Source organism: Helicoverpa zea, chromosome 12 (genome assembly GCF_022581195.2).
Source record: "Helicoverpa zea isolate HzStark_Cry1AcR chromosome 12, ilHelZeax1.1, whole genome shotgun sequence".
NCBI lineage: Eukaryota > Metazoa > Arthropoda > Insecta > Lepidoptera > Noctuidae > Helicoverpa > Helicoverpa zea.
Window position 1 is genome coordinate 9,660,760 of NC_061463.1, and position 24,522 is coordinate 9,685,281.

At 38.1% G+C, this 24,522-nt stretch overlaps 3 protein-coding genes across 3 annotated transcripts in view; all 3 read right to left on the reverse strand.

Annotated features, from left to right (window-relative positions):
• LOC124635136 overlaps positions 1-7,776 on the reverse strand; it is a 129,688-nt gene extending 121,912 nt beyond the window's left edge. Inside the window, exon 1 of the mRNA XM_047170937.1 lies at positions 7,401-7,776. Within this exon, the coding sequence (XP_047026893.1) occupies positions 7,401-7,421 (21 nt within the window). The 5' untranslated portion in view covers positions 7,422-7,776. The remainder of the gene's footprint in view (positions 1-7,400) is intronic.
• Positions 7,777-13,888: 6,112 nt separating this feature from the next.
• Positions 13,889-14,755, reverse strand: LOC124635355. The gene has a single exon (XM_047171235.1). The coding sequence runs from the start codon at positions 14,753-14,755 to the stop codon at positions 13,889-13,891; it is 867 nt and encodes a 288-aa protein (XP_047027191.1).
• A 6,265-nt stretch (positions 14,756-21,020) lies between these two features.
• On the reverse strand, positions 21,021-22,898 carry LOC124635172 (protein cueball-like). Its single transcript, XM_047170978.1, has 3 exons — positions 22,558-22,898; positions 21,510-22,172; positions 21,021-21,431 (listed from the first exon to the last, which is right to left on the reverse strand). Exons 1-3 carry the CDS (start codon positions 22,881-22,883, stop codon positions 21,146-21,148), a joined length of 1,275 nt encoding a protein of 424 aa, XP_047026934.1. The 5' UTR covers positions 22,884-22,898; the 3' UTR covers positions 21,021-21,145.
• Positions 22,899-24,522: the final 1,624 nt, after the last annotated feature.

Consider the following 24,522-nt stretch of genomic DNA (forward strand, 5'->3'; position numbering starts at 1 on the left):
AAAACATCTCAGAGCAACAGCCTTCTATTATACCTTACAAAAATCTTTTGTACTCTACCTACACTGACATATAAAGAAATTCATTGTCAAGCTATCCAGTTTATAACATCCTGCATTTACCTATTCTTGATAGAGAATAATCTATACCTACTAATATAATAAATAGGAATCATTTATTTGTTTGTACCCGGAAGGCTCCGAAACTACTGAACAGATTTGAAAAGTTCTTTCACTGTTGGAAAGCTACACTCTTCCCGAGTAACATACTAGGCTACATCTATCCCGGCACGGGCAGTAGTTAGGGTTGCCACCTTTTTTTTTTGGCAGATAAAGTGCATTGGTAATAATAGGTAAGAAAAAAAAAGTACACAGTATAAAAATAAAGTACCTACAATTTATTTTTATTTATTGTTTTGTTTAAAAACATATTTTTTATTGCTTTTTGCGGTTTTTATCAAATTAGTATCTCTACTGAACAATTGTGACAATGACAATAACACTGACATTGTAGACTATTAAAAAAGAGTATTTTCGTGTACTTTATTATTTTCATAAAGTATAAAGTACAATTACTTGAAATAAAGTACAATACTTTATAATAAACTACGGGTGGCAACCCTAGCAGTAGTTCCCACGGGACGCGAGTGGAACCGCGGGTCATCAGCTATCAAAGATTCCATATAAAGTGCAAGTGTTAAGATAAAATACGCCCAAAAAAAATAGATATTTTCACAGCAAAATTTAGACAAACGTATTTACTTAAACCTAGTGTCAGATTAACTATGATAAAGGTCTTTTATTGCGATCGCAAATAACTGGAAATAATAAATATTCATTTTCAAATATATTTTTCTTTGTTTCCAAATGGTAAGAAAACTGTGGAGGTCAAGGTCGAAAAATGTTACACCTATTTTCAGAAAAAAAAACCTTTTTAATTTTCTACTATTGTGGTACTTATGGTTGAAACCTATTGAAGAACTTTGTCACTTTGAGGTAGGGTGACGTGCTGTCGACTTATCTATTTAATTTCTAGAAACAATAAGGACCTATGAGTCTCAAAACTCGCCTACAAGGCAGAACTAATAACAATTTTATAAAGGAGAAAGCCATAGCGTAGGTGTTAGTAATTGAAGGAAAATTACATCAATAAAGGTGAATTGTGGGCTGACTCACCGACGAGAGGCAGTTAAATAAATCAAACGGTAAACTAAACGATGATTTAGAACATCAGTATATTCAAAATACTTAGACATTTTACGTCATCGTTTCAAACTAAAGCTTATACTAAAATATCTTATGCCTTATCGCTTACTGGCCGTCTTCCCGCGTTTTCACCCGCGTCCCGTGGAAACCACTGGCCGTACCGGGATAATATATAGTGAAGCTTGCTTATCAGTGAAAACATTTTTCAAATCGAATTAATGTTTAAAAAAAATGATTTCTCTATGTAAGTATAGATTTGCTTAAACATAGCTGCATCCTGTGAGACTTAAAGCCATCCCAACATAGTTGGGTAAAGGCTAGGCAAATGATTCCTGGTTCAAATAGGAAGTAATCGACACTAAAAGCAGAAATACAGTGATTCGATTACATCCACGAAAAGTTAATTATATCTGCATCCAGCACTTGAGCCTATCTTAATTTTGGATTACCAGTGGCGCCACGCTAAAGGCTCTCGAATTCTTAATGTATTTGCATATTACATAGACGCTAGGCTATTTGTGTTCAATTGTAATGCTGGAGTCAGAGGGAACGACAACTTAGCAACGATTGAAATACAATCAGTGGGTACGCGCTGCAATTCTGTAGATTGTATGACACTTGCTGACAAACCGACCATACATGTTTGTTAACGCTACTACCACACCTGTGATAGACAATTTAATTTCGCAGAGAATAATTTCGGATTTCGAAATTATTTTTAAAGTTAATATTTTAAAGTTTTTATCCAAAGAAAGTGAAACCATGTTTAAATAAAAGTTTTAATGACTTTTTTAGAAGTAGCTGAATTTTCTAATTAAATTAAAGATCTAAAATGATACGAAAAAAATTATATTGGTTGAAGTTTTCCTCGGTTTAACTTGGCCGGTAAACTTTTACGGATTTGTTATCTCCTATGGAAATATGTATGTACTAGATATCATATTTTTAATTAATTTTGAAAGCCTTGTTATTATTTTAATTAAGTAATTAAATATTTGATTTACACATATTTATTTGCACGCTAAATCATCAATATTAATATGTACTTACATTAAAGAGATTCTTTTTGTTTCTTTGTACTCTGAGGCGTCGTCCTAATTGGGAGCGATCGTACGATGGCGCGATGCGTTTTTCATCTAAGGCGTCGTCCTAATTGACAGCGATCGTACGATGACACGATGCGTTCTCGTCGTTCGATGAGTTCAAACATACAGATTTCATCAGAGTGTCCTATTTGAACCTCGCAAGTGAGATCGTGAGATCGTGAGATGAAAAACGCATCGCGCCATCGTACGATCGCTGCCAATTAGGATGACGCCTTAAGCCTCGAAAAATACTGAACCGATTTGAAAAATAGTTATATTATTGGAAAGCTACGCTCTTCCCGAGTAACCCAAGCTATATTTTATTCCGGTAGGTACGGGCAGCAGTTCTCAAGGGACGCGGGTGAAACCGCGGAAAACAGCTAGTTCTAGAATATGAATATGTCACTCAAGTGTCAATTGCTAGGTGATAATTTTGCCAATCTCCACTCAAGTCAATCTTTTACCCCGAAGCCAATTTTGGAGTAATGCAATATGCCAATAAGGACCTAAGTGCATGACACATAAGTTCCAAATTACCTTGAAGGTCGCTAATGCCCCTGAAAACTGTAATCAATCATATTTAGGATCGACCCTCGTCTAATTTTCAGCATATTACTAACCCTAATTTTAATACCATTCAAATATTGTTACGTTTACCTAAATTATAAGCATGTGGGTAAAATTTATAAGGAGAAAAAAACGTACAAATGCGGTATTTTTTTAAATGGTTGAAACGTTTGTAGAAATCTTATACTATTTAGAAACTATAAATAAAATATTAAAATGTAATAAGTAATCATATTGTCTCCAGATTATCCTTACAATAGAACTATTAAATTATCATAATTTCTAATCAACAACATTTTTTAAAAGTAATATTTAACCAAATAAAAACAAAAGAAGATAAAATTGCTATAGCAACTGTCACACGTCAATGCCATATGATTAGTAAAAAAAAAATAGCTGTGTTGCCAAGAAAAATAAAAGAACGATTCTTAGAGCTATGTGCGTTTATTAACACAACATTCTGGTCAGGGTTGCCAGCGAATGAGTACGCAAGGTCAGAACTGACTTCCTTTTTATCTCTCTATTGTAATATCAGTAGTATTTTTATTATTTTGTATGTCACCACCAGATTACGATACTATAAGCGGAGCCACACACTGCATACTCAGTATTATACTCAGTACTTATATACGTACATATAAGGTGGCTTCCAACAGGTATCTGTGGAGATCAAAGGGGGAGGCCTATGTTCAGCAGTGGACGTCCTATGGCTGAGATGATGATGATGATGATGATGATGATATACGTACGTTATTTAGCAGGTATCTGATCGATTGAAGATTTTGATTGGAATCTAGATTTTGTTTGATAAATTAAAAAATAACAACCAGTGTCCGGGTGGCTACTCTTCGAGTCTCGAGTTTTTGGAAGGCGAAGTTCCCTTAGGACTCGGAACCACTGGCGGATTTTAATTCTGCCTTATGTTAATACATAAGGCAGAATTCTTGTGTAAATCTTTTAGTTTTCACGGAAAATTACGTCCTATGTAGGTATATTTAACAACTGAAACCTACGCATCCTCTAACAGCAAACTGTTAACTTTTAGTCGGTCGACGGTTTGTTTGTCTCATAAATCAGTATGAAGATGAATGGTAGTACGCACATTACAAAGATGGGGTATATAGCTGTATCAGACCGACTTAAGACTGATTTGAATCAAGATTTTTAGAGATCGGGTCAACTGTTTAGTCTGTAGTGTACACCCGCGCTCTTAAGCTTGACAACATGACAAAAAAAAACCTAGACCAAGAGCTAAATATTCTGCAAAACTTTTTTTCATTTTCACTACGAAGAGTGTTTTCGACGTGAGAAAAAATAAACAGCATTTAGTAACGTCGGAAGTGAAGATAACAGTTTATGTTCTAGACACACATATACATAATACTTGTGGGTTTAAAAGTACATAATTTGCATGCTAGTGAAACAGGTTTCTGCATTTCGGAAATCATTCTGCGAGCACCATATAAGTGGTTTTAAGTCGCCACTCAATTGTTTTTATTTTTGCTGACACTATCATCTATCTATCTATATAAATAAAAATCAATTGTTGTTCGTTAGTCTGATTAAAACTCGAGAACGGCTGGGCTGATTGAGTTGATTTTGGTTTTAAAATGTTTGTCGTAGTCCAGGGAAGGTCTAAACGGTGAGCAAATAAGGGGAAAGAAAAAGTATTGTGTCGTGTGTTTGTGACTTAGGTACCAAATAATATGCCTCCAATAATTAGGCGGTACGAAGTTCGCCGGGTCAGCTAGTTGGCTATAAAAATAAATATCTGTATTATACATTACCCGCAAAGTAATGACTTTATATTTGTATGTCTCTAACCGACCACGGGACTACAGAGTCCCGGATTTTTGGAAGGCGAACGTGGGGCCGAAGCCAACACGCTGAAGCCCTTTTGAGACAACTTTAATGAAATGGCGACACAAAACCGACGATTATCCCTGTATACACTATAGAAACGTACCCAAGGACAATCCCCGGTTCTGTGTTAAACTATTGCTAAATATGGAATAAAACTACTAGGGCTATTGGGATGGGATGCTAATGGACTGGGAATGGGGATAACTATGGGCACCTGCCGATAACAATGTTTGCACACGTAAAAATGGCAGGTGGAGACTCGCCAGCTCACTTACTGGGCCCCCGGTAATCAGTCACTGAATAGCAACAAGAGGGCAACAGGTACATGAGCGGCTGAAGGGTGAGGATACCTCGGCGGACTTTAAACGCAGATCACGCGCTCCCTGTGGGTCCAGCATCACCGGCCCACTCGCCACTTACCACGAGGCACCTACCCTCCGAGCGGGCTGCTAACCCTGCTCTAGCGACTCTACTCTGACCGGCTGATGAAGGCAAGCCAAGAGGCGGGAGACCTATCCCCCGTCATGCTTCACTCCGGCATGCCGGAGATGGGGGACAGTATACTCGCCCTGGAGCACTCGGATATATAGCCCCGCGGGGTCGCTACTCCCCTTTATCCACCTCAGATGCCCTGCCCGCCAAGTAATGACTTTATTATTATTACTATCTACAGTTATTAAAAAATAAATTATTAATTTAAATGCTATATCAACGATGTTTTAGTGTAAAAATGATGAGTATAATTGACGAGTATATTTCTATCATCTTTTTTAAAATTATACTACCTGACATGAGAACTGTTGACGTGTTTTCCAGCACTACTCAGTATCCTTGCAACTCAATAGAGTGTTAATTGAACAATTCATCACAGCAATAATATGATACTCTGCTATCATGTGAACTCCACTGAGGACGTAACTATTTTGATCAAAATTTTATTTGAAAAACAGTTGCTTACTTATGTAAAAATAAAATCTATTCGAAAAAAGAAAAATCTAAGCTGAAAAATTTGTTTAAGTATTTAGTTGAAGGCGTTAATCTCAAGAACAAATGTATATTTATTATTGCACTTTTACAAATAACTGTTACTAATAGTAAAAACAGTAACGTCCTTGAATACAAGAAAATTGTAACATCATTGTTTCGTTCATTGATTACGGGTAGTCAGAAGCCAGTAAGTCTGACACCAGTCTAACCAAGGGGTATCGGGTTGCCCGGGTAACTGGGTTGAGGAGGTCAGATAGGCAGTCGCTTCTTGTAAAGCACTGGTACTCAGCTGAATCCGGTTAGACTGGAAGCCGACCCCAACATGATTGGGAAAAGGCTCGGAGGATGATGATGATTGTTTCGTTCATTGTTCAGAAAACAAACAATATTAAGAATTCTTTCGGAATCATTAATTTTAATTTGTTAGCATCCCAACCTTATTGAGAAACTTACTAATTCTTAGTAACTACTCTATTAATTCCGTTTCATGGATTGTTGATAAATACTTTTAATTAATGAAATGTAACATTGATGGATAAGGTTTCACAGAGAAATTTACGTAGGTACTGGGAGAGAAATGGTATTAACTAAAACCATATTTTCATTAAATAATGGAAACAGTATAAAAGTTCGTAAGTCGTGGCATGTTATGAGACAAAAATATTATGCAAGTAGGTAGGTATACACAATTGATATCTAAATCATCATCTGCTTAGCCTTTTCCCAACCAGCTGAGTACCTGTGTTTCATAAGAAGCGACTGCCTATCTGACCTCCTCAACCCGAGCAACCTAGGTAAGACTGGTTATCAGTCTTACTGTCTTCAGACTGGTGGACTGGAAAGGTGTTCAAATGAATCTTTATCGGTTCTTCCTTGAGATAATTGCAAACACATACATACCTAGATACATACAGGTCAAACTGAGAACCTTCTTGTTTAGAAGACGGTGAAAATAGGACTCTTTGCAAATTGCTACTCAAATAAAAATACCTAACTACAATCAGTTACCTAATTAGAAGTGGTTGCGCTCATTATTCAACTGTATGCAGATACAAAACATTAATTTATATGCAAATAAATACGATAACCTACATTTTCGCGTCGCGAGCGCATATCGTGAACATTTATTTAAGGCGACGTCTTTCTATGGGTTTAACTGGCCCGAAATTGCTTGCACCACTTTCTTGAAGGGATCGATTCGCCCACCTTATTTATACCTAGTAGGTAATTCGTGCACATTTTTGCGAATTGCCTGCACAAAAACTATCATTTAAAAAAGTTGAGATTGGCACTTCCGTGCAAGTTAAAGTCGTGCGAATTGATCACTAACAATTTTAATAAGTCATTAATGATTGCACCAAAGGGGACCATTTTTTTACATTATTGTTACGTATTTATAACTCTCAGAAAGTTTATCGATCAACTATAGTGCAACATTCGTAACACGGCTTTTGATTAGGAATAATATAAAACAATCCATAGGTGGTATGTATGATAATGTAGTTCTTACTCTATGCACTTAGGAGCTCAACTAAGTGTCAAATGCATGAAATTAGTATCTGATCCAGACTTAACAAGTAAAACTAGTCTGCTTTAATAAAATGTTTTCAAATAATTCACTGTACAGTTAAAATTGAATTTAGTTTATAAGTAGGTGCCTACTATCATTATTTTAATCAAAATCAATTAACTCACCATCATCATCGAAGTATGCATATTCAGTATTCAACAACTCCCTTGGTCCATATCGACACGGGAGTCAAACCCGGTACAATTCGCCGCTTACATCATACGCGCCAAAATAAACTCCCGCCGAAAAAACACGTCAATCAACAAACACAAGGTTGTAGCACCAACTAACCAGCACTAAAATTAAAACAATAGAGCAACGTCTTTCAAATAAACAAACAAAACCGTTTAGAAGTCACTTTGATCGAATTCCAAGTTATCATTCATAAATTAAAGTGGTCACTGTTGAAAACAAAACACTATAAAGTTTGTAAATACGTAATTTTTAAACGAAGAATTGTCTGCGAACACGACGTCCTCCGCTATCCATAACACTTCACTGACTGACGCCGACCCGCAGCACGCCTGCCACCGACCTACCTGAGATATCTCTAGCGCATTCTAACACACCACAAACCTGTACGTTTGAAAGAGACAGACGTATAATCACGCTGCAGCTACAAAGTTGCATTTCGGTGCACTCGCATATCTGTGATATGATGTGACTAACCTGATACACTAGACGAAATAATCGGCAGTTAGTTTTTGGATACACAACAATAACTTTTTACATAATGTAATAAGAAGTTTCCTTTTATGACAAGCGTAAAAAGGCATGAAGCCTTTTTTTCTACAGAAATAAAATCCTTCCATAGGCATGCAACTACATGCATTTCTGACAGTTTAGTACGTTTAGCCTGGAAGCACACATTCGGTTTCCGGATTCGGTTTCCTGATCAGGAATTCAGCGCACACGTTCCGGTTTTTTTCATTCGGAATTTACATGACCAGTACGTAAAGAGGAACCATATTGAAAGCACGACATCATGGACTATGCCGAATTGATTGCTGTTGCACTTTTACTGGCGCTCAACAAGAAAAAGAGGAAACGACGTTACTGGGTACACCCCCGTTGAATGCTCAAAGATTATCCGAAAGTCAATTCTATGTTAAAAGAGCTAAATTATGAGCATACCCAGAAGAATTATTTAAGTATTATAGAAAGTCCATTAAATCCTTTGAAGTTCATAAAGGCGTAGGTACAAGAGAAATAAAAAAAAAACCGGCCAAGTGCGAGTCGGACTCGCGCACGTGGGTTTCCGTACCAACTAATATTCTATACTAGCTGACCCGGCGAACTTCGTACCGCCTAATAATTGGAGGCATATTTAGTAAGTCACAAACACACGACACAATACTTTTTTATTTTTTCCTTATTTGCTCATCGTTTAGACCTACCCTGGACTACGACTAACATTTTAAAACCAAAATCAGCTCAATCGGCCTAGCCGTTCTCGAGTTTTAATCAGACTAACGAACAACAATTCATTTTTATTTATATAGATAGATAGATAGATAGATGTTACAGCCAAAGTAATAAGTCTGGATAATTTATATATTATCTAGCTATTATCAGGCCCGCCGTAAGCGGGCGTGCAGCGCGTGCACAGCACGCGGGCGGCACGTCCTAGGGGGCGGCAAATCTAGCGAGTTATCACGTAATATTAAATAAATACAATATCTTTTTACTAATGATTTGATTTCAATATTTCCGAACACAGCAATAGCGCTAAGAATATTACTTACACTGCCGGTTTCAGTTAGGTACATCTGTTGAAAGGACATTTTCAAAATTAAAGATCCTTAAAAACGATTTAAGATCAACCAGTGGCGTAGCGTGGGGCAAATGCTATTTAGGGGGCGGCAAAATTAAACCAATAAAATTTCAGAAAAAGCCGCCCTAGCTTTGGTCGTCTCCTATAAATTTTGACTGTTTCACCCTTTGCATTCCCAAAAAAATTCGCGCTCGCTGCGCTCGCGGCTCCATGTCAGATATCGCATTTTATCTTTGTTTAATTGTTGAGGCATTCAATTCCGAAAAAAAATTTTTCGCGCACGTCCGTTATGGCTTTTTATGACAATATGTTTACTTCATGAAAACTCTAAGGAAAAAATCGCGCTCGCTTCGCTCGCGGCTTTTGCACTTCACTTCTGTGCATATCTTACTTTTTGACTTTGCTTTGTTAATTTACAGTGGTCTTTATTTGTTTTGTGTCCCCAGACTAAAAAATTTTCGCGCTCGCTCCGCTCGCGCTTCCTTACATATGAAATGTGCCTTATAAGTTTTCAACGGGAAACCCACCAAATAACATATGTTACTGACTTTAAACATTGTTTTAGATATTTAAGTGCGTTAGTTTAAGTTAATCACAATCTTTCAATACATAGGGGCCACTTGGGTAATGATTGCACTGCATTGATGCCCTAAGCCTAAGCAATTGCTTAGTTTGCTTATGGGCTAACCCAGGACTGCTTAGGTTACTCTGAACATTTCAAGTAAATAAAAAGTTATGTGTAATGTATGTTATGTATTGCAATAGTTATTTATCCAAAAGTAGGTGGGTTTTCTGCAATCAGAGCGGTGCATGTACATATTTTTTTCTGTTGGACAAGTAAGATGGATATGAATGGGCGGCCCCTTATATATTTTTTGACAAAACGTATGTAGTCGTAGGGCGGCATAATCAGTTTTGCACGCGGGCGAACAAACAGCTAGCGGCGGGCCTGGCAATTATTTATAATATCTACTCAATTTGGATAAAGTGATAATTGACACAGAATTAATCACATTAACAAGCAACTTTATATAATATCTCCATAGACTTGGATAACGTAATAAAACAAGTAGGTGAAGATTATTATTTCATGTTAACTAACTAAAGTGTCTAGTAGTGACCTTAATATAATTCGAAAAAGGCTAGTTAGCCCAATGCAGGGCACGCCATAATAGTAGCGAAACGTCTCCTCTTTGAGATGTGGCTCGAGCCACTATACGGACGGCCCGGAGGACAAAAAGATGTCAGCAACCCCAGCGGGGCCCAGTAGGGCCAGGGCCCGCCGGGGCTGCGGGTTGTTCGAAAGAGATACCGCGGCCCTGGTACATAAAAGGCCCACGACGGAACACGACGGTTTTTAGTCAGTAAGAGTCTCAGGTCATTTGATGATTTTTAACGTCGCTAAAAAAAATAAAAAAAAAATCCAGGTGTGCCCTGCCTGGGAAGAGCACCGCCGTGTCCTCGTAGAGGCAATAGGCAGCGGCGACCTCTCATGCCCGGCCCTGGTTCAAGCCATGGTGTGGGGTGAGAGGTAATGTGATGCCGTTGTAGCATCTAAGCGAGATGCTCATAAGCATGCTACGCAGGATTCTAACTAAATAAAAATGCTTCATCAAGATTTGTAAAAGTATTGTCATCTGTCAGTTTATTTTTTTGAAGGAGAAAAATTAATAAAATATAAAACAAAACACACACACAAAAAGTTCCGACTGTACAGGTTTTAGTCCGCCACATGTTCCCCCCGGCCAGACCGTGACTACGGTCGATAAAAATCGGGGAACTTTACTCGACGCCCGCTTCTCGTTATTTTCGCCCCAGATGTCGTATTGGTGTTAGTAGTGTCAGCTCTTGTGATTTCGTGCTGCGCCTCATCACGTGCTATGAAAGCTGGTTTGAGGCGGTCGACTGACACGTTGCTTGACTTTCCCCGTATCTCGATCGTGAAATATTTTTCATGCCTCTGTAGAACCTTGTAGGGCCCCGCGTACGGTGGTTCCAGTGAACGTCGTACATGGTCTCGACGGAGGAAGACGTGGGAGCAGGAATGAAGATCTCGCGGCACGTAGAAGGGCGACGTGCTATGCCATGCTGCAGGTTTCGGAGTGAGGCTGGCCATGTGACGTCGTAAACGATTTGCGTACTCGGTGACGTCAGCTGTGGTGAAGTCTGCTTGCATAGACATGAACTGACCGGGAAGCTGTAGTGCTTCCCCGTAAACGAGCTCGGCTGGCGTAGCTTGGATGTCTTCTTTCCACGAGTTACGCATGCCGAGTAGTACCAGTGGAAGAGCTTCCGTCCACTGCGAAGAGGTGTGGCACATGATGGCGGCTTTCAGCTGCCGATGCAGTCGTTCCACCATGCCATTCGCTGCTGGATGGTAGGCAGTGGTGCGAAGATGCTCTGCCCCCAGCAAGGCAGAGAGAGCCTTGAACAGGTGACTCTCGAATTGGCGGCCACGGTCAGTGGTCACCCGTGCCGGACAGCCGAAGCGGGCCACCCAATTGGCTACCAGCGCCTCTGCGCAGGCCTCCGCCGTGATGTCCTTCAAGGGGTAAGCCTCAGGCCATCGAGTGAATCTATCAATGACGGTAAGGCAGTACCTGTAATCAGACGAAAGGGTTAACGGTCCTACGATATCGAGGTGGATGTGAGCGAAGCGAGAGGATGGGGTTAGGTAAGAGGAAGGTGGGGATTTGGTATGGCGAGTGACTTTAGAAGTCTGACATGGCAAACACTGCCTCGCCCACTCTCTACAGTCTTTGCGGATCCCTGGCCACACATAGCTTTGCGTCACCAGTCGCACTGTAGCTGAACATCCAGGGTGATGCAAATTGTGCAACGATTCAAAGGCTTGCTTCCGGAGTTGTGGTGTCAAATACGGTCGGGGCGTAGCCGAGGTAGTGTCACATAGAACTTGTGCGTTGCCAGTTGGTGTAGCAACCTTTTCCAGCTTCAGTGAGGACCCATTTCGAATGAGGTCTTGCAGTTCTGGATCTGTTTCCTGGAATTTTGCAAGATCTTCAAAGTTTATTGTCGGTGACACTTCCTCGATTCGTGACAATGCATCAGCAACCACATTTTCCTTGCCCGGGATATACCTTATATCGCTAGTAAATTGCCCTATAAAGTCTAGGTATCTGAATTGCCTTGGTGAATGGCTATCTCTGTTCGACTTAAAAGCAAACATCAGTGGTTTGTGATCGGTGAAGATCGCGAAGTCTCTTGCCTCGACCATATGTCGAAAGTACTTCACTGCTTCATATACCGCTAACAACTCGCGGTCGTACGGGCTGTATTTTCTTTGAGCACCATTTAGTTTGTGCGAATAAAAGGCTAGAGGTTCCCAGTTAGCTTCTCTTCGCTGTTGCAGGACAGCGCCGATAGCAGTATCAGATGCGTCAGTGACGATGGCCAACTCAGCTGAAGGATCCGGATGAGCGAGTAGGGTTGCGTTGGATAATGAAGTCTTAATGTCTTCGAATGCTTTGAGGAGTTCTGGAGTCATATTGACTGGATGTGCTCCTTTAATTTTGGGACCGGCTAGTATTGCGTTCAATGGGGCTTGTAATTTGGCCGCGTTTGGGACGAATCGACGGTAAAAATTAATGACACCTAAAAATCTACGAAGGTCCTTGACCGTCTTGGGAACTGGATACTCCTGGATAGCCTGTATCTTGGTACTTAGAGGTTTTGTTCCTGCAGCTGACACATGGTATCCTAGAAACGTTACCTCTGACTGTCCGAGGTTACACTTTGAAGTGTTTACCACTACCCCGTATTCTCTTAAACGGGCGAATAACTGCCGTAAATGCTGCTCGTGCTGTTCATGGGTCTGCGAGAATACTAGGATGTCGTCGATATACCCATAACAAAACTCTAAACCGAGCAGTACTTCATCGATGAACCTTTGGAAGGTCTGAGCGGCGTTCCTTAAACCAAAGGTCATAAATGGGAACTCGTAAAGACCGAAAGGTGTAGTGATGGCGGTCTTCGGAATGTCGTCTGGGTTTGTTCTTATCTGATTATAGGCTTTGACAAGATCTATGGTGGAGAATACTGTGCACCCTGATAGCTGGTAGGAGAAATCGTGGATGTGGCGTATAGGATACCTGTCTGGTATCGTCCTAGCTTTTAGTGCCCTGTAGTCGCCACATGGTCTCCATCCGTCGTCTTTTTTCTTCACCAGGTGAAGAGGAGCGGACCAGGCGCTTTCCGACCGTCTGGCCACACCACTTGCTAGCATCTCTTCGAATTCCTTCTTGGCGATTAATGTTCGAGCTGGATCGAGACGTCGAGGTTTGCTTGCTACCGGTGGGCCTGGAGTGGTTCTTATGTGGTGCACCGTGTTGTGCTTACCCAGTACATGTGTTCCTGGTGGTCGGGTGATTTCTGGATACTCACGAAGTATTTTATGGTAATCTGTATCACCGACTACTGCCTTCACGGATGCAATGTCGTCCGATGACTTGCAATGGGCTCCTGGAACCGATAGTGTCGTAGTGTTATCTATCAATCTCTGATTTCGGCAGTCGACAAGTAAATTATAAAAACTTAGGAAGTCGACCCCTATGATAGGTCGAGAAACGTCAGCTACCGTGAACTTCCATGTGAAGTCCCTTCTGAGCCCCAAGTTGAGTCGTAGCTGTGTTGGCCCGTATGTGTGTATCATCGTATTATTAGCTGCAACCAAATCGAATTTTGACTGTTTCACCGGCGTTTTTACTGCCGACCGAGGGAAAACACACAAGTCTGAGCCAGTATCCACCAGGAATTGCATTTTCGTATTTCGGTCGGTTACAAACAAACGGCCTGTTGAAGAGGGGCAGTCGTTGGCCGCTACTAGCGACCGCCCTTTGCGTTTTCCGACGTAAATGTGCATGGTTGTCTACACTTGTTTGCCTTGTCTCCAAAGGTGTAATGGTAGTAGCAATGCGGGTGGTTCGGTGGTGGTTGTGGAGTCTTAGAGTTATTAGAGCGACTGCGATAATACCTTCTTTGGTTGTGCCGAGACTGTGAGCGAGAGCGAGAGCGCCCTCTCCACTTGCTGTTCATTTGCGATGACAGCCGGGCAACTTGTTTTGTAAGTTCGCTTACTTCTTTGACCAAGTCCGGCGCGGTGATGGTGGACGCGGTGGCAGCGACTTGCGGGGTGCATGGTACAATTTCGTACACCCGGTCAGCAATCTCTGCTAGCTTTTCTACCGGCAGGTCGGCAATCTGTGAAGCAATCACTGTCTGTATATTTTGCGGCAAGCGGTTAGTCCACAGACTTTTCACAAAATCCGAAGCTCCAGCGGGTCCAGCTAAATTTTGTAGATGCCGTAGAAACTGAGAAGGCCGGCGATCGCCTAGCTCCTCATGGATTAATAATTGCTGGATCCGCTTTTCCTGTGACGCAGAAAGACGATTAATTAATTCAGTTTTTAATTTTTCATACTTATTTGTCTCTGGCGGCTTTGTGATAATGTCTTTAACCTGCATTGCGTACTTCGTTTCTAGTTGAGTAACCACGGTATAGAATTTTGTCGTATCGCTACTTATTCTTCCTAGGACAAACTGGCCCTCTATTTGGGCGAACCATACAGCTGGCTCTTCCGGACAAAAGGGCGGACAACGCATTGGAAGTCCGACTTTCGATACTTCACAAGAGACGGGAGTCCCCATTTCTTTACCGTCAGCGTCAGAAAAATTTTCTGGATCAGACATTTTTTTAAAATATTCAATCGCTCACCGCTTGTGTTTGTACCACAACCTTTTTCTCCGGTACGATGTTAACACTGTAGGACTGTTAGGAATTTATAGTCTATGACATTTAAAAAATGTAGGGTTGTTAGTCTATGAAAAAGAATGACTGTGGTGTGAATTGTCATGATGTAAAAACCAGTGAGAACAATGTTATAATTCCTAACAAAATGTGATTGTATTTCTTTAACTATTAATAAAGGCTTTCAAGAATACCAGAAGTTTGAATACCTACAATAGGTTATGGGCCCAGAACGCCCGAGAAGAAAAAATTAAAAACCGGGATTGGGTAATGAAAAACCCAACATAAAAAACAAGTGAAAAAAAAAAACTAAAAAACAGTAATAACAAGGAAGAAAATAAAAAACGGTGAAAAACTAAAAAATGGAAAAACCTGAGATAATACAGATAGAAAAATTAAAAGATGCGGAAACATTTTTATTGTGGAAATTTGAATTCAATATACACTTAAAAGCGGCAAATCTTGCAAAAACAATTGCACAAACAAAAGAAGATGACAAGAAAAGTGACTTCAGTATCAAAGATGCTCAGGTGCAAAGAATTATCATAAGCAGTATTGATAAGAAACTAAAAGGTCACATAATTAATTGTAACAGTGCACGTGAAATGTATGTAAAATTATGTGAAATATTCGAAGGTTCTGAGCAAAGAAACAAAGATGCATTATTACAAGAGTTTTTCACATATAAGAAACAAGAGAGTCAATCGCTTTCCCAATTAATAAGTGAAATAGAAAATTTACAATTTCGTATAAGTCAGCTAGGAACAAAAATAGATGATGAAATGGTCATATCCAAAATACTAAGCTGTTTACCAAATAATTTAAACTATTTTATAACTTCTTGGGAATGCATGGCAGACGATAAGAAAACCCTTCAAAATTTAACAAACAGACTTCTGGCTGAAGAAAATCGAATGTTGAAAGCAAAAGAAAGTGACAAGCAGCTAGCATTTCAAGCTACATCTTCATCTACATCAAAGAAAAAGTTTAATGCAATAAAATGTTTCAAATGTAACAAAACAGGGCACATGAAGAAAGACTGTAGAGCCTGTAGTATCTGCAAAAGGGACAACCATGAAGATAAAGACTGTAAGTTTAAAAATAAACAGTGCTCAATCTGTAAAAAAATTAATCACAGAGAAGAAAATTGTTTTTTCAAAAATAAGAATAAGAATGAGAATGAAGAAAAAAGTAACAAAAGAATAGAAAAGGCATTTTTTACAAACGGTGAAATTCAAGAACCAAAACTGAAAGAATTTGTTGTAGACTCTGGGTGTACTGCACACATGACCAAAAATGTAGACATACTAAAATTTTTTGAATGCAAACCATCATCTGTTTTGACTGCAAATGAAGAAACAATAGAGGTGAAAGGGACTGGTAAAGTCATTGGAAAAAAATGTACTCTTAATAATACCCTGCTTGTTCCTGACTTATCACAAAATTTATTATCGGTTAATGCAGTTACAAACAATCAAGGAGTGGTTATATTTACCAAAGATAATGTAAAAATATATAAGGAGTCAGAATTAATATTAACAGGAAAAAAAGAAAACGGTTTATATAAAATTAATTTGGATGATAATAATATGCAAGAAAAAACACTGTTAATGAAAGAAAATGGCACTGCCTTAGAATGGCATCAAAGACTTGGACATCCAGGAAAGAAAATACTAGATATATTACCAGATGTGGCAGATGGAATAAAAATAAATGGATTAAGGCAAATAGACGAATGTGAAATCTGTACACAAGCTAAACAAACAAGACTTCCATTTAACACAGTAAGAAACAGAGCCAGTAGACCACTTCAATTATTACATACTGATGTATGTGGACCGTTCGAAAACAAAACGTATGATGGCTATAGTTATGTTTTAACCGTCATGGATGATTATACTCATTTTACAAAAATATACTTGCTTAAATATAAAAATGAAGTTAAAGAAAATTTAAAACATTATATAGAAGAAACAGAAAGAGAGAGAACAGAAAAGGTATCTACCATAAGATGCGATAATGGAGGTGAATACACAAGCAATGATTTTAAAAAATGGTGTACTGAAAAGGGAATAAAACTAGATTATACAGTACCATACTCACCACAACTAAATGGTAAAGCAGAAAGACTAAATCGAACATTATTAGATAAAACCAGAGCATTACTATTTGATTCAGGGTTAGATAAAGAAATGTGGGGTGAAGCTGTATACTGTTCTACTTATATTATAAATAGATTACCAAGTGAATCTTTGAAGAATAAGACACCTTATGAGATGTGGCATGGTAAAAGGCCTAATATATCTAATATATGCAAGTTTGGTTCAATAGTATATGCTAAACAATTACATTCGAATATTAAGAAACTAGATCCAAGAAGCAAAAAGTTAATCATGATTGGATATACTAATAATGGATATAGATTGTGGAATAAAGAAGAAAGAAGAATTGAAATAGCAAGGGATATTGTTATAATTAATAATAATAAGAAAATTGGAGAAAAATATGAAGAAACAGGAAGTTCGGTGATAACAGAAATAATACCAGGTAATAATGAAGAAGAAATAAATCAAGAAGAAGAAAGTGATGACAGTTATTATGAAATAGAAGAGTTAGAACAACAAAGTAATGTAATAGAAGATAACATCCCAGATATTATTGATGAAGTAGAAAATGATGAAAATAAAGAAAGTAATACTGCAGAGATAGAAACTATAGAAACTATAAATACAAAACGACAACGGAAAAAACCAGCTTACCTGCAAGATTATGTATTACTTACGTATGATGAAGTCATGAAGTCTGCTGAAAAGAATAATTGGGAGAAGGCCATAAATTCGGAGAAGGAATCATTGGAAAGTAACAATACATGGGAAATAGTTGATGTAGGAAGAGCAAAAGGACACAAGATATTGTCAAGTAAATGGGTATTTTGTATAAAAGAAAATGGTACTTACAAAGCAAGACTTGTAGCAAGAGGCTTCGAACAGCAAAGCATTGACTATCAAGAAATATATAGTCCAGTAGTAAGTCAATCAGCAATAAAATCATTAATAGCAATTGCTGCTTCAAAGGAATATGAAATGATAACTTTTGATGTGAAAACAGCATTTTTGTATGGCGAGTTAAAGGAAGACATATTTATGTATATTCCTGAAGGATATGAAAGACAGCCTAATAAAATTTGTCATTTAAAGAAAGGACTATATGGGCTAAAACAGGCACCAATGACATGGAATAAAAGATTTACAGAAACTTTAAGGAAACTTGGACTGAGAGCTTCAAAGTCGGATCAGTGTGTGTTTTTTAATGAAGACAAAACTATAATATTGGCTATATATGTTGATGACGGTTTGGCCATATCAAAAGACAAGGAAAAGTTATTACAGATCTTGCATCAATTGGAAAAAGAATTTATCTTAAAAACATATGAACAACCTCAAAACTATATAGGTTTTGAAATAAAAAGATCAGAACAAGGCATCTTGTTGCATCAGCAGAATTATACAGAAAAATTACTTAGAAAATATAATATGTATGATTCCAAAGCTGCAGATACTCCATGCATTGTGGGAAAGGAAAATGAATCTAAGGTGGCTACGTCAAATTTCCCATACAGAGAACTAGTTGGTGGATTATTGTATTTGTCAACCAGGTCAAGACCAGATATCAGTCAAGCTGTGAATGAAGCAAGTAAAAAGGTAGAAAATCCATCAAGGCAAGACATATTAGCAGTAAAGAAGGTGTTGAAGTACTTGAATGGAACGAGAGATAAAGGGATTTTGTATAATGCTGGGAAAGATATTACAAGATTGCATGCATATTGTGACTCAATTACGCAGGTTGTACAGAGACCAGACGAAGTACAACAGGGTTCATAATAATGTTGGCAGGTGGACCTATAGCTTGGTGCTCCAAAAGACAGCCGATAGTAAGTCTATCGTCAACTGAAGCGGAATATATAGCAGCAGCAGATTGCGTTAAAGAGTGTTTATACTTAAAGACTTTTATAAGTGAATTAATTGGTAGCAGTATTAAGATTAGTTTGAATATTGATAACCAGAGTGCTATCCAATTGATTAAAACAGGTTCATTCAGCAAGAGATCTAAACATATAGATGTGAGATTTTATTTTATACACGAAAATTATAAGAAAGGATATTTAGATGTTATATATTGTCCTACAAATTATCAGATAGCGGATATGTTGACGAAACCACTATATAAAGAAAAATTTAAATTTCATTGCGATAAAGTTGTTGTGTAAATTGAGAGTTATAATTAGAAGTGTTTAAGTTAATGTTTTGAAAACTTGTTTAAGTTAATGTTTTGAAAACTGATGTGTTTCTGAAGTAATTATAAGGTATTTTTAATTTATGTTCATATATTAAAAATAGGAGAAGGTGTTAGGAATTTATAGTCTATGACATTTAAAAAATGTAGGGTTGTTAGTCTATGAAAAAGAATGACTGTGGTGTGAATTGTCATGATGTAAAAACCAGTGAGAACAATGTTATAATTCCTAACAAAATGTGATTGTATTTCTTTAACTATTAATAAAGGCTTTCAAGAATACCAGAAGTTTGAATACCTACAATAAGGACAACAACCTGAACCACCGTTCTTCTTCGTTCACTGGCACTGCTTGATCCGAGTCCTGAATCTGCGCGATCACGTCGGGGTCACCAATGTAGCATCTAAGCGAGATGCTCATAAGCATGCTACGCAGGATTCTAACTAAATAAAAATGCTTCATCAAGATTTGTAAAAGTATTGTCATCTGTCAGTTTATTTTTTTGAAGGAGAAAAATTAATAAAATATAAAACAAAACACACACACAAAAAGTTCCGACTGTACAGGTTTTAGTCCGCCACACCGTGGTCTCATGCAGACGCTAGAGGAGTTCACACTTCTCATCCCAGCTGCTGCCATGGAGGTGGAAGACCAGGGCGCCGGGTTTCGAGTGACGTCTCCCGGCCACCGTAGGCGTGGGTCTGTGGGCAGTGAGTTTCGGGTGGCTCATCGTCCTTCCGTCTCTTAGAAGACACGGGCCCGTTTCGGCGACGCCGTTCTTCCACGCGCTCCACGAAGAAATTCAGCAAACCCCATTGGGTTTAAGTCACTAACAGTCTGACACGCCTTCACGCTGCTAACCCACAGCGGGAGGAATCATTTATTTGATGATTTATCATAAAAAAAAGTCGACAATAACTGAAACAGTTTTTAAGAATTAGGCAGTAGTATGTTGGTTATACCATATTTATTACTTTGGCTAAGATTGACTAGCTAATATGAATAATATCCAGATAAAGTGATTAATTTATCACATTGTCAAGTCAATTTGGGTATTATATACAATGACCAGTGATTATGTATAATATTTTCATAATCACTATGGCTGTAACATATAAATGTTTATGGATATCGAGCAAAAATTAGCAAAAAAATCACGTTAGTTGTATGGGAGCTCCCCGGAATATTTATTTTATCCTAGTTTTCAGTGTTTTTTGTAATAGTGGCAACAGAAATACATCATCTGTGATTTCAACTCTCTAACTATCATGGTTCATGAGATACAGCCTGGTGACAGACGGACGGACGGACGGACAAAGGAGTGAAAAGAGCAGGGTCCCGTTTTACCCGTTTTGTACGGAACCCAAAAAAAATACTCCTGCGACTGAGCCAAAGAATGGATTCGGTTATTTTTTTACAATTTGCCATAGAATATCATAAAGAATAGTATAGCACAGATGAAGTTGAGAGTATCGAATGTTTTGACCAGTTGACAGTTTTCAAGGGAGAATTTCAGTTGTTTGTAATGACCGACTCTTATAAGGTGTTCTAATTCTCACACATCTTTATTATATTTACTTTGTTTGAAAAAAACATATTTTTTTTGCTAATCTTTGTGCTAATCGACATATACTTAACCAGAATATAACGTATTTAATTTAATGTGATTAGGTACGACACATCCGATATAATATATCTTGGACACCAATGACTGTGTTTCGGAGGAGGAGGAGAGAGGAGGAAGACTCGGGAGATGACGATGATCCAATAGTATAAAAAAAGTGCCCCTGAGTATTTCCTTTAATAAAATAACTAAAATGTAACAAAAGCAAAAAAACTGTACCTTTAACTATGTATTAAAGTTTTAGGTACAGTCTTTTAAAAGGCCTTGAAAATTGACTACATCCCTGTGTAAGATTTTAATTAAAAAAACGTTTTAATTCAAAATGTAATAATACTTTGGATGTACTATGTACTTCTCACTGGGTAACAGTATGGTAACTAAAACATAAGAATTGTATGCGGTGAAACATTTCCGTCAAAATCTTAAGTATGAAGATTCAACTTCAAAATTTACAATCAATTTGCCATTTAGTTTTCGCCGATTAAACAACAAATCGACCAAAGTATAGTTTTTATCCCCTGAACTGAACGCAGGGCTAACTGTGTCGTTTCCGATAGCTTCACATCTGGAACCACGGTAATTTCCACTGCATTGGCAGAGTGGTTCATTCTCTTCAGTAAAGTAACAAACACCGTTGTTCAGACAGTAATTGAAGCACATGTTGATGTCGCACCTCGCTCCAGAATAACCAGACTCACATCTGAAACAAAAACCGTGTTAAAGAGAGAGAAGGATCATCGAAAACCACCAGTGGCAGGAGCTTCAAAATATACTTTACCCGCAAGAGGGTTCCCCCTCATCACTGACACTGCAGGTGCCGTGGATGCAATAGTTCTGACAGACTGACACATCGCATCTCTCGCCGATGTAGCCAGGCGCGCATGTGCATGATGTGGCATTAGTCTTCTCACCATGAACACAAATGAGGCTCTCGAGCTCCGAAATAATACGACGAGAGGTTTCGTTCTCTGAATTATCTTGTAGCAAACTAGTTAAAGCTTCACATTCCTGAATTCCACTAGTTTGTTCTTCAAGCGTATATTTGGCCTCGATTATCAATGATGGATGGCCTTCAGGTTCAGATTCATAAACATAGTGAATGTCCCCATTGGGTTTCTGCATTTTATAAATATGTATTAATAATCCTTGCTCGACACTGTAAATAAATTGACTTGAGACAGTCAATGCTTTTGGGATATTTCCATTACCATATGCTATATTCATATCATTCGTTCCATTCAAATACGCTGTCTTAATTTGATGATTATGGGTTTCATTATGTCTCATATCAATCCAGAACATTTGCTTTATCTGAGGGTCGATGACAAGACGATAAGGCTCATGGATATCCTTGTCTAGCACCACTTCTCTTACGGTGCCATCAAATCGAACTCTCTCTATTGTAGGCTTCGCAATGTTTTTGTTGGTCCAGTAAACAAACCTGCAATTTAGAGACCACTTTATTGTCTTACGTCATGTATCACTCGAGTGCAATATAACCTTTCATCCCACCGAAAAAGGGTCCCACAAAGAAAAAAAGAAATTGGGCACGCCAAGCAAATTACGAAACTGAGCTTTCAACTTTAAAAAGATTGTCATTATAGATTTTTATGATGAATGCGCCACTATCGTGGTAGAAGTTCAATGACATTTTTAACACAAACTTGTGTCTACTTTATTCTCTAGCTAGATAATTAAAACGACTGTTGAACTCTGAAAGTGAAGTGTAATGGTTGCAAAAACATGTTCTTCATGCTACATAAATACCGTTTCACAGCTATACAATGTACACGTTTCAAAATACACTAGGAATAGCTTCAACATACCCTTCACAACTGTCCACTGCAATAGAACTAGGGATTTTATCATGTAACTCAATTACAAGATTTTGATCACTGACGTCGCATTTAGATCCAGACTTTAGTGGTATCGAGAAAATGTTTCTTTCCTGGACCCAGAAAAGTAAATCCTTGGCTGGGTCGTGGACTATACTCTGGATCTGTTTCCTGGTAAGTATGAGCTCGATGTCGTTGGATGTGAAGTTAAATCTGTATAGGGAAGAGTTGTCTGTCTGTTGGTCGAGGATCAGGAGCGTGTCGTGGAGTGCGTCGTAAGCTAACGCCGTGAGGTTCTTAAACTGGTGGCTAGTCATGCTGTGTGTTATCGTATCGTTTTTGAAAAAATCTATTCGTTTTTCTAACGCCAGTGCATAGTCTGAAACAGAAACACATATTCGTGTTACACACGTAATGTTTATTATTCAATGTATTTGTTACTGTAAAAGCTCGAACTACGGTAAATCTTAAGATTTTCCAGTAAATCTTAGGATTCACATGAAAGAAATGGATTATGTCGAAAAAAATCATGTCATAACTCGTTCAGAGCATCAATTTGTTACATACCAAATTATAATAAAAAACTATACAAAAACAGTTTGATTACCTAACGTAATACAAGCGACTAAGCTGCGTTAGCGTTGCATTTGTTTTCTGTTTTGAAATTAAAATAATGTAAAGGGTAACCATTTCACTTAACTTTTTGACTAATGTTTACTTAAAATAAAAGACGAAGAATTGATTAATCTGTTGTTCCTAAAATCGACATTGACTAGTCCACATTGGTACAACCTAGCATGTATTTATTTATTTCATCCTCCGAGCCTTTTTCCCAAACTATGTTGGGGTCGGCTTCCAGTCTAACCGGATTCAGCTGAGTACCAGTGCTTTACAAGAAGCGACTGCCTATCTGACCTCCTCAACCCAGTTACTACCCCTTGGTTAGACTCGTGACAGACTTACTGGCTTCCGACTATCCGTAACGACTGCCAAGGATGTTCAATGACAGCCGGGACCTACAGTTTAACGTGCCATCCGAAACACAGTCAATGGTGTCTAAGATATACTTATGTATTTATTTATTTATTGCAAAAATGTATACAGTTACAGAAATGCATCCTTATCCTAGGTATACATTACCCTGTTAGGGCGCAGCAAATTAACTTAAAACTATCTCAACACAACATATATACTGTTTAATTCTTAACTAGACCTACATCTAAAAGGATAATATAGTTATTTATTTACATTATAATTCTGACTTAATATATACATATATAGATATATTACATTTGTGTATAAGAATTTAACAATGTTTTCAAATTTCTTAATTATTATATCGACTATTTATTGCACAATGTTTATGGGAACAATATAATACTGTTTCGTTGTTTTATTAATTATAGTTATTTATCACTTTAAGTTTCTATCTTCTAGGTATTCCTGTACACTATAGTAGCATTTTTTAATCAGTAATAACTTAAGTCTAGCTTTGAATATACCTAAGGTTTCGGTGGAACCTATGGTGCATGTACTGAATTTGCAAGGTAAAAGCCCGAAAAAATCGTACATTTCTTCTTAGGTTTTACTGGAAAATCTTAAGATTTACCGTAGTTAGAGCTTTTACATTAACATATTCATTAGCTTGTTATCCCCTTCTTATCTTCAATTTATAAGTTATGATAACCTTAGTCAGGAACTCAGGACTATGATTAAGTTTTAAAGAATCGTTTAAAGATTGGTAAATAAAGCCGGATACGTGTCCCGGCATTTCGAACATTAATTTTCCAAATAATTGTAATCGAGGTACCTATATACTTTCCAATACTCCTCCGGTGCTCCAATACTCTTGCCATTGAAAGAGCAATTGAGCTGAATCGGGGGTCAAAGGTTCGTACAATCTCTTGTAAGAAGCCACTTGACGAAGCTGACCACAACAATTGGAGAAGTCGTTTC

Excerpts from the sequence above, each read along its gene's own strand:
- LOC124635355 (XM_047171235.1), bottom strand. The coding sequence starts at position 14,755 with ATGTCTGATCCAGAAAATTTTTCTGACGCTGACGGTAAAGAAATGGGG.
- LOC124635172 (XM_047170978.1), bottom strand. The coding sequence starts at position 22,883 with ATGACTAGCCACCAGTTTAAGAACCTCACGGCGTTAGCTTACGACGCA. Across the intron at positions 22,173-22,557 it reads GCAGTGGACAGTTGTGAAGG|GTTTGTTTACTGGACCAACA; the intron begins GTATGTTGAAGC and ends TCTAAATTGCAG. Across the intron at positions 21,432-21,509 it reads GAGGGGGAACCCTCTTGCGG|ATGTGAGTCTGGTTATTCTG; the intron begins GTAAAGTATATT and ends TTTTTGTTTCAG.